General features: G+C 32.4%; 1 protein-coding gene across 1 annotated transcript; it reads right to left on the bottom strand.

Annotated features, from left to right (window-relative positions):
• Positions 1-6,584: 6,584 nt before the first annotated feature.
• LOC143615390 (uncharacterized) lies at positions 6,585-7,385 on the bottom strand. Its single transcript, XM_077088525.1, has one exon. It carries the CDS (start codon positions 7,383-7,385, stop codon positions 6,585-6,587), a length of 801 nt encoding a protein of 266 aa, XP_076944640.1.
• Positions 7,386-14,107: the final 6,722 nt, after the last annotated feature.

Below are 14,107 nucleotides of genomic sequence, written 5' to 3'. Positions count from 1 at the left end.
TCTAGGCCAGAGGCAAACCTACGTCAAGATAACCCCCCTTGAAAAACTTTGGTAGTGTTCCTGAATCTGAATCAACATAATGACTCAGAGCACATGGAGCCATCTTCTTATTTTTCTGTCAAAAATAAAAATGGCGGACTAGCTGATATTTCTATCAGTTAATGAAAGAGCCCAATGCACAAAAAATGCATGTTGGGTCTTTGAAACAGTTCATATCATTTTGATAATAATAAGTTTGATCTGTTTTACCGAGAAGGTCTACGGTTCGAGTCCGTATAGCCCTAGAGCCCTATACAATTCAAACAATTCAAAAAAAAAAAAACGAATAAATATTCGAATACAAAAAATTGTCTCTTTTTTTATTTGATTTTCCTCGTTATTGTTTTAACTGACTGATTGCTTCATCAAAAGACAATCATTCCTATAAGCCCATTCATTGGGAAAGCAAAAACACATTTCATTTCAATGGACCCAATTGATCTTTTTCTAGTTGTGGATAAAAAAACCAACTTTTCCTCATTACTCTTCGTAGTCAAATTCATATGGAATTTTCCTCTTTTCCTGTCCGAAATCAACGAGTTAATTATACTACCCTTCTTTGGTATATCCAATTCTAGTGAATTTTGTATCATAACACGAGTCTGGTTAAAAACTCCAACCTAACCCAACCCCAATTTTGTGCAAAAGATAAAGAAATACCCTGCATCTTTTTTATCTATTCCTTGGTAATCAAAGCCCAAAGATCTATGAATTAGCGCATGCTTAACTAGCCAAGCAGACAAATTACCCTGCATCTTTTTTATCTCTCCCGCATTTTTTTGTAGGTATAAGTATTTCAGATTTCCGATAAAATTTCTGAAGATTGAGCCACAACTTTTATTCTGTGCAAAGGAATCCTGTCTAATTTACTAATTCGTGGGAAGATACTGAACTTTTGTATTTGAAAAATGTTTCAGGAGGAATCTCTGAGGTAGATGGCGGTTGATAAAGGAATCCTTTATCATAATTTCCAGTATGAATACTATGCCCAACCTGAAACTTGTGATTGGTAGTAAAACACCGATTCTCTCGCTGAGACATAATTCTATCTGGATAGATTTCTCGAGATATTTTCTTACGAAGTTTTGTTATAGCATCTATAATTGCTTCTGGTTTAGGTGGACAGCCCGGCAAATAGACATCTACAGGAATTAGCTTATCGACTCCACGAACAGTACTATACGAATCAGTACTGAACATCCCCCCTGTAATTGTACATGCTCCCATAGCAATAACATATTTTGGTTCAGGCATTTGCTCGTACAATCTCACTAAGGAAGGGGCCATTTTCATTGTTACTGTTCCGGCTGTTAAAATAAGGTCCGCTTGTCTAGGGCTCGATCTTGGTACTAGTCCATAACGATCAAAGTCGAATCGTGAGCCTATTAGTGAAGCAAATTCAATGAAGCAACAACTGGTACCATAGAGAAGCGGCCATAAACTAGAGAGTCTTGACCAATTTGAAAGATCATTTAATGTAGTTGAAATAACTGAATTTTGGGTTGTTCGATGAAATAAGGGAAACTCGATGGAATTCATAACTATCTCAATTTTTCCGTTTTTCTTTTTATTGTCTGAATATTCGGGAGCTAAGACCATTCCAATGCTCCCTTTCGCCATGCATAAACTAAACCAACAATTAAGATAAGCACAAAAATTAAAGCTTCTACAAATACAGATACACCTAATACATCGAAACTCATTGCCCATGGATAAAGAAAAACCGTTTCAACATCAAAAACAACAAAAACTAGAGCAAACATATAATAGCGGATCCTAAATTGTAACCAAGCGTCGCCTATTGGTTCTATACCTGATTCATAACTAGAAAGTTTCTCCGGTCCTTTGCTAATCGGAGCTAAAAATCCCGAAATGAAAAATACCAAAATAGGAATAAGACTTGATATTATCAGAAATGCCCAAAAAATATCATATTCGTAAAGCAGAAACATAGATGCACTCCTATAAACGTGGAAAATATACCGGATTAGTCAATTCAACTTGAAATTTTGAAATCGTTCATAACTGTTTAGTTAAAGTAAGAATTGCTTTCCTTTTGGTCCAACCATCTAGTTTCCTTTTGCGGGGCGTGGTTCCTTTCAAGATTCATCGATTAAAATCCTATTTTTAGTACATAACTTTTGCTTTTTTTTAGCTAACTATTGCTCTTATCCAAATTCTCTTGTTTTCATCTCAATCTTACCGAGAATTCTCTCTAAAGAAAAGGGATTCTAAATAGAATTCTCATTTTTTTTTTTCGAATTTTGAATTCTATTTATTAGTATAAAATTATTAGTTATTATAAAGTTATTATAAATTGGTCGAAATTGAAATCGATTTTTATTATCCTTTCTATTTGATTATCTTTATAGAATAGATTGAATTTCCCTTTTTTATGAATATGTCCTTTTGTCTCTTTTTTATTAGTGGTTTAGAATAGAACAAGTAGTCACAAGTAGTCAGATGTAAGAGAATGTAGAGGAATTTTCTTTAGAATAGAAGGGTCTTGGTATATTACTTTTATTAGTATTAGAATCCAATCCCAATGGAGGATTTTCTATCGAAAGAGAAGACTAGGTCTAAGTAAGGTATACTAAGCCTATTTTACGTTGTTGACAATGAAAGGCTCAGCCTACGTTTCCCATTCCTTAGCCGTACTCCAGTTTACTGTAAATCTTTCCCATAATATCTCCTGGTATAGTATAAATCCGGCAAAAGAATTCTCAGATGTACTAGTACTAGCAGTGCATCAAAGATGCAGTCATCGATTCTACCGAGAGGCCACAATTGCTGCGAGCAAACATATTAATGACGAGGAACGCGTTTTTGTTATGCTACTAATACTTGTACTTGCTCTGCTATTCGGCGCAAATAATAAGTTGACGCCACAATATACCACAATTTATTTTCAAATTAGTGAAAATGCCCCCATATTTTTCTTATTGTTTAAGAAAATGCCCCCAATTAGCAGTCAACATATTCATTTTATCGCCACTCCGTCAAATTAGTGACCTATAGGGTTTCTAGTTTTTCTTATTATTGCTTAAAACATGCCCAACTTACCACGATCAACTTAAAATTGGGATTCACTAATGTAGGGTACTTCAATCCGCACGGTGTAACGAAAATAAATCCCAATATACCCCGATCGGTAAATGATCAACTTACCACCCTTCCTTTCGGAGGAATTCAAAAATACTATGATGGCTCCGTTGCTATATATATTTATTATATTTTTTTGTCTGTGATTTGTCTGTCATTCAGCAATCCCAAAGTTGCTTTTTATTTGATCAAATAATAAATAAACTAAGGAAAAAAGAATTTTTTTTCGCTCCATAACATAAATAGAAATATTGTTAAGAGACCTCTGGTGTGAAAAAAGTTTGTGACGCTGAACTGGACTTCCAAAATAAGAAAATAGGAAATACGTTTTTATCATATTACTCTCTCGATACATAAGCTAATGTTGTGAAAACAAAAATTTTTTTTTATATCGAATTCAAAGTGCCATGCTATTATTACTTAATATTCATATTCATATTTCATATGGCGAAGGCATAGTCTTCTTTTTTCTCTCAAATAAATAAAAGCCTTTGAATATGGGGGCAACCTTTTAAAATATGGGGGCAACCTTTTAAAATATAAGTTGACGGAGCCATTGTTCGAACATGCCCAATGGCTCGAACATGCCCAATGTTCGAACATGGGGGCAACCTTTTAAAATTGGGGGCCATTGTTCGAACAATGGCTCCGTCAACCTTTTAAAATTGGGGGCATTTAAAATATGGGGGCAACCTTTTAAAATATGGGGGGGGGGGGGGCTATTGGGGGCAACCTTTTAAAATATGGGACTGCTAGTGGCGATAAAATGAATAGAGATTATTATCGGTCAATACCATTCAATTGGGATTATTAAAATCCAATACTCCAATATAGAAATAACAATAGTTTTAAAAAATCTTTTAACGGGTACCGCAATGTCGGTGGCGTGCCCACTCATTTTTATTTTTTTTGTTACGGTTAATTTCTTTTAATCATTGTTATACGTAGAATTTAAAATCATTACCTCTAAACTCATGTGTCTTAAAGGCTCTGCTTTTATCAATGGGCCACAAACATATTGGTGTGCCAACTCATGTTGAAGTACCCGGAAGGGGTATCCACATGATGCACAACCTCCTTTACATTATAAGATTTCAAAGTTATCTTTTGCATTAAATATAAGATTTCACAGTTATCTTTGCATTAAATATACTAAAAAAGAACTATATTCACTAAAAAAATAAAGAAAATAAGACACACAAGTCGCCTATTTAAACGAATTGAACATGCCCAATACTCAAATTAAAACCACTTTAAAACTCCACGGTTCAGCGTTTTCGTGTTTGAGCGTAAACATGGCTAAGTCTACATACTCTTGCTTGGTGTTTCTCATGTTTGTTATTACAGGTTTGTTAATTAGTTTTCTTTATACTTCCGTGATTAAATCCTTTCTTAGATAAATAAGTTTTAACTTGACTAGCACTATACAAATATGTTTGTTTTTCGGTGGGAGTTTTAGTGGTCGATGCTCAGATACGTACATGCCCGAATGTCTTGTACATGCATGGTTGTACAATTAAGGATTGTATGCAAAAATGTCGTGCGAAATACCCTACTGGAGATGGAGAATGCGTAGATCATAATTCCCCAACTCCAGGGGACCTTTATTGTCTTTGCATTTACAATTGTTGAAGACACCTTGAATAATCCAATTATTTTGCAAGTTAAATGTTTTTGGATTTTATGAACTAATGTGTATGGACAAGGTATGATTTATTTAACAATAATTAGTGAGATCTTCTCTACGTAGTTGCATTTATAATCTATTAAGGTTATGCATCGATTACAATGTAATTCCCGAAATATTTATCATATAATAATTTATATAAATGTGATCACAAATTCAATAAGCAAGTTACATTCTACACTCAGTTCTCCATATTATTCCTAAAAGTAATTTACATGTACGTGGTATTTCTTTTTTAATTCCTTCCCTCGCCCTGGTTGACCGAGTTGGAAGTATAAAACATCAAGATTAATGAAAGTGTTAATTATAATTTGCATCATTGTGGTCAACATTGTTTGCAGACCCTCATATCCATTTTCGGGCAACCCGCACCCTGACATCTTCAAGGTGCATCACTTTGAGCCCACCCATCAAGTCAACCTTCTTTGACAGTTAAATTCGAGTGAAAAGACTATCATATCCCTGTAGTATGTAACTCTATGATTTGATGTTATTGTAAATTGCATCCTCATTTTGTCTCTCTCTACACCACCACCACCACCACCACCACCACACTCACCATTGTCACCCAAAAATTAAACACACATGTTGTCCATATGGACGTGGTTTGATTACGGGTCATAAAAGTTTTGAATCGAAAGTAGACGGGCACGAACCGTCATGTGGAGTTGAAGGTGGGTTTTTTTGGGAGAGATTGAAAATAATAATAATTTATTATAAGTTTAGGGTTACGTGTGAAATAACGGTTTTTTCCCAGGCCTCGTCTTAATAAATATTCAACCAACGGTTGACTTAACGGTATGGCTCAAATTGTCAAGAGTTTTCACATGCCGGTGTGCGAGTTGCCAGAAAATAAATATGAGGGTCGAATCCAGCAAAATAGTGTTAAATTGCAATTAACAACGAAATAAACATACATTTAGCAACAAAAGAATAATGCATTCACTTTTGACCTAACCTTAGAGAAAATCTACAAAACTTTTCATAGTAAGTTCACCCACTAAATCAACAACATAAGGTTTTTTCAGGTATCTGTGTCTAAAATCTTTAACTGTAAATCCTAATGAAGCTAAAAACACCAAAACATGTGTATTCCGCTTACGAAGAAAAAACGGTTTAAATGAAAATGAATTCATCACCGTATAGAATTTGCATATTAGTTTTAGATTCTTTGACCTCGTTCATGAATCTTTAAGTATTAATATGCTAAAAATAGTTAAAACATTTTATTTTTCTAATTGAGCTCATATTCGATTCAACACACAATTACGTCGTGTTTAGGTGTTTGACACGACTTTTAGATTCCTGAAATACATCATGTGCGATGACTAAGTGCATTGCACTGCAGTTTCACTAGATTATATGTTGCAGTATGATGTGATGGCCTTCAGAATCGATTAACACAATATGCAGAAATTAAACGAAAATATATTTGAACACAATTGAATATGAACGATTCTTTATTATTGATTTTGTCTTCAATTGATGTACAATGGTGGTCGGTGGTGGTATTTATACCCACCGACGGTTATTCAGCGACGGTTATTCCGTCAACCGTCGCAACGTATCACATCTTCATATTTACAATATTCACACAAACTATTAACTAATTACAATTTACACCCTAACTTTGTTAACTGACTATTTAACAAAGTTTAACTAAACTATAATAAACTAACGGGATATTTAACGAGATCGGGATTATTCCAACAATCACCCCCTTAATCTCGATCTTGTATTATGACTTGCTATTTCTTCATAGTAGTGTAGTTTGACTCCAAACGAGATGAGCCTCGTGATCCTTCCATTTTGGACATTCACTTATATAATGTCCGAGCTCGTTGTACTTATGGCATCTCACATGACTTTTATCTTCACGGATAGGTTCGCCTAACCTTCCATGGCCTTTGTCTTTATGAGCTTTTTCACCGTCTTTACTTTTCCCAGACCAACGACCTTTACCCCGGCCTTGTCCTAAGTTTCCTTGGTTTGAGCTCCAGTTGCCACAATGCTTACACTTATGTTCTTTAAACTTTTCTTTTCCAGATGTGTTGGTGAACATAAGTTTATTATGTTTGTCTTCTTCCTCGGTTGACTCCTTGATGTGTTCTTCATATGCTTTTAACCTTCCGATGGCTTCTTGAAACAACATAGTATTCAAATCTGCAAATTGCTCAATCGCAGCAACAATCTGAATGTACTTCTTTGGTACAGATTTAAGTGGTTTTCGGACTAATTTTTTATTATCGATTGTGGATCCAAGGTTGTTGGCTTGTGACACGAGTTGACTAATTTTTCCTGTGAAGTCATCGATAGTGTCCGTGTCTTTCATTTTCAAGGCTTCAAACTCCGATTCAAGAGTTTGTAATCTAGCCTCTTTAACCCTGTCTGCTCCCACAAAACGAGCCTTTAAGTCTGCCCATATGTCTGATGCTTTCTTATGATGAGCAACCTGAAGAACAATTTCTTCGGGCATTGCTTGAAAGATATGCGATAGCCATTCTATTTTTCTTAGCATCAACTGCATCTTCTTCTTCGAGTACCTCCGAGATTCCATGAACATCAAAAATTGCTATAATTTTTACCGCCCAAATTGTATAATTTGTTGAATTCAAAATTGGGCATTGTAGCGTCGTTGATGGTCCTGCTTCCTTCACGGATTCATTATTCTTGCTAGCCATTGATTGAGTCTTTTTCCTTCTCCCAATATTGATATGACTTGATGTGTCACTATTCAAATTTTACTTTTGCTTTCGGTTGAATTATATATACTTGCGAGTACAGCCCACTGGTCTTTCGGTCACCACTGGATTTGATCAAATCTCTGCCAAATTGCTTTTGATCAATTTCTTCCTAGATCGAATCTCTGACCTCCTGTTACTTGCTAGAAACTGCCCATGGTTCTTTCGGTTGCTTGATCACACCTCTACTAAACTGCCCGTGACCAATTATTTCTTGAATCGAAAATATTGAACCTCCTGTTTCTTGACCTCTTTTATTATTTGTTTTGAAAGATACCTTTCCAAATATAATTTACTTAATTCCTTATTGAATTAATAATTTTTTTCCTTAAACTAATATGAATTCTTTTATGTTTCCCTTTTAACGTGATTTTATTTAAGGCAAAATAAATTTTCCCCTTTTTTACTTTAGGCCAAGTCTGACCAAAATTATTTGTCGTGCTTTACACAACTTCCGTCGATGCTATGGTTATCCTTTTCTTCTCGCCAGAAATATTATGATCGGTAAGTATATCTTCTGTTATTTCAGATTGTCCCTTCTGTTAATCACACCTCTGTGATTTGGTATTCAACAATCCTTTGAGATTATGGAATCAATTGCAGATGTTCTAAGGTTTTACAGCGATTTAGGGTTTCAATTTTGGGTGATGGTTTGTGTTCTTCGTGCCTTGCTCTGATACCAAATTGATGGCCTTCAGAATCGATTAACACAATATGCAGAAATTAAACGAAAATATATTTGAACACAATTGAATATGAACGATTCTTTATTATTGATTTTGTCTTCAATTGATGATGTTCAATGGTGGTCGGTGGTGGTATTTATACCCACCGACGGTTATTCCGTCAACCGTCGCAACGTATCACATTTTCATATTTACAATATTCACACAAACTATTAACTAATTACAATTTACACCATAACTTTGTTAACTGGCTATTTAACAAAGTTTAACTAAACTATAATAAACTAACGGGATATTTAACGAGATTGGGATTATTCCAACATGATGGATCATTTCCGAACAAAACCACTTGAAAATAACTCATAATAATCATCCTCAAAGAGCATACAATCACGATCCGATCCGAATACAATTACTAACAAACATTATAACGGCACTAATTTGCTCTATATAAGCTCCATAATCTCTTTTTATTATCCTACCACAAGGAATACATTAATTCTTCAATTTTGTAAAGTGGCAATCATCAATGTTATCTTCACAATACCAACAATTAATCTAGAAGCTACAGCTTTATTTTTCAATATATAACAGCACTGGTAATTGAGTTATTGAGAAACATGGTTTTAAAAACATTCAACTTTTCGCTTCATTTCAGCTTTTGTTGGTATTTTTAGTGTTATTGAATTAACTTGTCGATCAAGGAAAATAATGTTAGAGATTATTGATGTAGATGTCATGCTAAAAAAAACAAATATTTATTAAGCTTAAATACATATAACTAGTACATGTAAGTAACGTCGTTTGAGCGGAGAATCAGTGGAAAGGACAAGTCACAATCACTTTTGCTAATTAATTATTCTAAGCGGACAAACTAGGGGTGAGAACGGTTCGGTTCGGTTAGCCGGTGAAACCCAAACCTAAACCAAAGTTATAGGTTATTTTAGAATGCCAACCGATCGGTTTTTGCTTACTCGATTATTTGGTTTTCGTTTTTTTGTTGTGAGTAGACATTACAAAAAAAAAAGAATTCAAAAAATTAGAGTACCTTATATATATATATATATATATATATATATATGTGTGTGTGTGTGTGTGTGTGTGTGTCTTTGTGTAGTTTATATAATTGTTGATGTCGAATTACATATGTAAGTTATATGTTTTTTGTATGTTGTACGTTTTTATTACTCAAAACAAGTGTAGGTTATATAACTTTGTGTATGTTGTATATTTATTGTTTACATTTAATGGACACATTTGTATGATATTTTTTTATTATTATTTATGACAATAATTTTTATAGGCATACCAATTGAATATATATATATATATATATATATATATATATATTATGTTTTGATATTTAGTATTAAAAAATACGTTGATATATGCTAATATATTGAGTGAAAATTATTTTTACAGTATAAAGAAATGATATTATATGAATAAATTGTATTTATGTTAAATAAAATGAAGAATGTGTAAATAAAAAATAAAACTGAAGTATTGTTTTTATCTTTTTAATTACTATAGTTAAATTAGTTAGATATGTTAATTAGAGATAAATTTATTATGATTATATTAGTTGTATTAATTGGAGAGAGAGGGGGTGCATTTATTGTTGTACTTACATCTTTTTTTTTTATTTTTAAGCATTTAAAACTTAAAACAAAACTAGTTGTCTATATTCACTTCTCACATTTCTTGTAATAGTATCATTTCTCTCTTGAACTTAAACCTATATATATATATATATATATATATATACATATTGAATTCAAAATACAAAATAGGCACGTGTTACGTGAAACCAAACAAATACAAAGTTGTTTGAGTAATATAGTTTAAAATTCAACAAAGATTTTATAAAAAAACACTAAAAGTTTGTCATGAATCTTCATTCATTATCTTATTCATCTTCAAAATTTAGACTCAATCTTCATCACCGTCAATTTAATTTTTTTGGTGTTTTGTTTTCGGTTATAACATCTTAAAAAAATATGTAGAAAACATAGGTTCGATTAATCGGTTCGGTTCGTTTTTTTTAAATGGATAACCTAAGCTAAACCTAAAAATAGGTTTTCGATAAACTAAAAAGTTAACTGTCAGTTAATGCTTCGGTTCGGTTTTTTTTATTATTCGGTTTCATTTTGGTTAATTCGTTTTTCTACTCACCCCTAGGACAAACGATGTCAAACAGTTTTAAAGATTTGATTTGGTTGTAAACTATTAGAGAAAACAGTGACAACGCTTGAGGTTTAGGTAATACAATGAACTGACTTACCAAACTTATACCAATTGGGTGATCACATAGACATAATTCGTTTATTAGAATAGGAAAATAATTACTAGATACATAAATTTGATTATGATGATTCATAGAACCTAATCCAACGAATTGCCACAACTGAACGCGGTTTACCTAATTACCAGTTCGTTAATATAAAACCAGCATCATCAATGATTAATGGTAAATGGTTCAATTAGGATAGGTACTTAATCCAAAATGTTGACGAACAAAAACTAAATAATTGATGATAAACGTAACTCCCAAAAAACAATTATTTAACTAATACAAACGAACATATAGTTCAATCAACCAAAAGATTGATCAAAAGTAAATCCAAATACCGGCAACAATCATAAAATATTTAGTTCATAAGTAAACTCGACGCCTTAATTGGTCACAAATGGTTTAGCCTTGCCTCTGCATCATGCTTAGCTCAATTATGGGTTGGAATAATGAAACCATGAAAGAATTAGTGATTAGAAGGTGTTAAGATGGTGAATAATGACTCCAAAATCATCCTTGGTGGCTAGGCTATAAAGATATCTCGACTTAGGGTTAGACCGGACTAAAATATGAAAGAAAATAATCAGAAACCGACTTTCCAGTAATGTTTTAAAATAATTTAACAATTACATTCAAAAATAATAAGTATATGGATATTAATTTGAAAAAAAATGGACGGACCTTTGTGAGAAAAATAAGATACAGTAGTTGATTGTTTTTATGATATTTGTCCATTAATATAATACTATACAATCTTTAGGTTTGAATTTTTGATTTATTCAATTATTGGCTAGCATTTCATGGACTGATATAATTAATGTCTTGTAGTTAGAGTTGGTAAGATATTTGCATAACCTGTTTATAATTTTTATTTTCATAGTTGAATATTTGGCTAGATCCGGAAATTGTTCGATGAGTTTTGTGTTTGAATCCGGTTTGGTTGCGGACAGGTTGAAGAATTTGGCTAACTTTATGACGTGTTGATATTATCTAACGGAATTTTGTGTTCATGTTCATTCATTAAAAAATGACTATGTTCATATTCGTTCGTTTAAAACCTAAACGACCCGTTCTCGAAAGTGATTGAACAAAAACAAAGTTAAAAGGAACATAATAGAACAAACGTAAACGAACGCAAATAAATATTTCTTACAAACAATAAAATTATAATCAACCAAAAATAAGGAATCAATTTCTTTATAATTATTTTATTACTACGTTTAATATTGAATATATATTTTTTTCTTTTATAACTTTTACAATATGACGTTTATAAAATCCCGAACATACCGTTGCGACATTTTACTTTTATCTACCTTTAGATTTTAATTTTGTTCAATATGATGTCAAATGTAAATAATATACACTTAATCTAAGAGTACTCGAACAAGTCAATAAAACATTCATAAGTTTTTTTTCTTTTAAAATTTATTTTTACGTTTCTTTTAACAGTCATGACTTCGCTATTCTGTACAACAATCACGTTTTATGTTTTGATCCAAAATTTGTTACGCGCGTTTTCACGAGCCCCACTGCCACGCTCTAATATAAAGCCTAGGAGTGCGACCAACAGTGGGTACCACATTTGTAATTAAATCAGAGTTGCGAGTTAATAGCGGAAGACTTATAAAACATGTGGATTAAAGTTGTAAATATTTACAATACAAAAGATGAGACTAAAAGTCTCATATAAGTTTTACTTGTTTAAAGTTTACAAAACCACCATTAATTAACAATTAAGTTTAACAAGAAATATCTGAGCCATCGGATTCTTGAGCCCTTCGTTCTTCAAGCCCTAATCTTGATTACATGCAAAATGTTAGAAAATACGTCAGCAACGAATGCTGGTGAATATGTTGACCCTAAAATATTTTTCTTTACTTGATTACCCTCGAGACATAACTTAGGTCCGGCCTATCGTGGCTTAGGAATAATCAAGTTAAAACAATACAATTTATAAACTCGAGTCTTTACTCTAAGCACCTCAGCAAACACCGCAGCGTTCGACATTACTTAGGTACCATAGATATACATATGGTCATTACTCCCCGCAGGCGAGCGTACTATAACCAAGTGTGGTGCGATGTGCCCACCGCATTTTACCACATATGTAAGGATCCAGACAAACGTATACTATAGCCTGAAGGCTAGCGTTTTTACTCTTGTTTATAAATATTTTAGAGACACGTAGTCTCATTTAAACTTTTTCACATAACACTTTTGACTCGTTTGAAAACAAGTTTAGAAAGTTTGGGGCGTATTCATCTTTTCAATTTGGATCGGCTTCAAACACTGTCCGAGGGTCTTTCCCTTGCTATCTCGTACCTATAGCACGAGTATAACTCTTTGTTAGTCTGATATACAATCCGGTTTAAGACCTTTAGTATTAGTTTTATAATCGTCACCTTGATTTACTTTAAAACCTTTAGTTTATAAAGTAATCTCTTTTCTTTTTAAACCTTTAGTTTAAAATATCTTTCTTGCTTTCTTTATAAGATAACCTATAGATATCTTATTTATTTTCTTTAAAACCATACGTTTCTTCTTCTTTAAGAAACGTATATCTTTCTTTTATTTATTATTTAAGAATAATTATTTATTACTTGAATAATAATTTTATAACAAAGAATATATTCACACATATATGTATCTTATTCATATTTTATTTCTTTTCTTTGTTATATTTTCCTTTTGTTTATTGAGGTATCGAGTATTTCCTCGACTTTGGTTTTAAGTCTTTACAATATTTTATTATTATTTTATAAACAATACAATTTATAAACTCGAGTCTCTACTCTAAGCACCTTAGCAAACACCGTAGCGTTCGACATTACTTAGGTACCATAAATATACATATGGTCATTACTCCCCGCAGGCGAGCGTACTATAATCAAGTGTGGTGCGATGTGCCCACCGCATTTTACCACATATGTAAGGATCCAGACAAACGTATACTATAGCCTGAAGGCTAGCGTTTTTACTCTTGTTTATAAATGTTTTAGAGACACATAGTCTCATGTAAACTTTTTCACATAACACTTTTGACTCGTTTGAAAACAAGTTTAGAAAGTTTGGGGCGTATTCACCTTTTCAATTTGGATCGGCTTCAAACACCGTCCGAGGGTCTTTCCCTTGCTATCTCGTACCTATAGCACGAGTATAACTCTTTATTAGTCGGGTATACAATCCGGCTTAAGACCTTTAGTATTAATTTTATAATCGCCACCTCGATTTACTTAAAAACCTTTAGTTTATAAAGTAATCTCTTTTCTTTTTAAACCTTTAGTTTAAAATATCTTTCTTGCTTTCTTTATAAGATAACCTATAGATATCTTATTTATTTTTTTTTAAAATCCTACGTTTCTTCTTATTTAAAAAACGTATATCTTTCTTTTATTTATTATTTAAGAATAATTATTTATTACTTAAATAATAATTTTATAACAAAGAATATATTCACACATATATGTATCTTATTCATATTTTATTTCTTTTCTTTTCTTTGTTATATTTTCCTTTTGTTTATCGAAGTATCGAGTATTTTCTCGACTTTGGTTTT

This window comes from Bidens hawaiensis, unplaced genomic scaffold (genome assembly GCF_021521415.1).
Source record: "Bidens hawaiensis isolate Kalapana, Puna unplaced genomic scaffold, B.hawaiensis_p1.1 tig00042828_1, whole genome shotgun sequence".
Classification (NCBI taxonomy): domain Eukaryota; kingdom Viridiplantae; phylum Streptophyta; class Magnoliopsida; order Asterales; family Asteraceae; genus Bidens; species Bidens hawaiensis.
Note: the sequence above shows the minus strand (reverse complement) of the source record. Positions and strands in the feature narration are given on the sequence as shown.

What these genes read in the sequence shown, in the direction of transcription:
- LOC143615390 (XM_077088525.1), bottom strand. Translation starts at nt 7,385, where the DNA reads ATGGAATCTCGGAGGTACTCGAAGAAGAAGATGCAGTTGATGCTAAGA.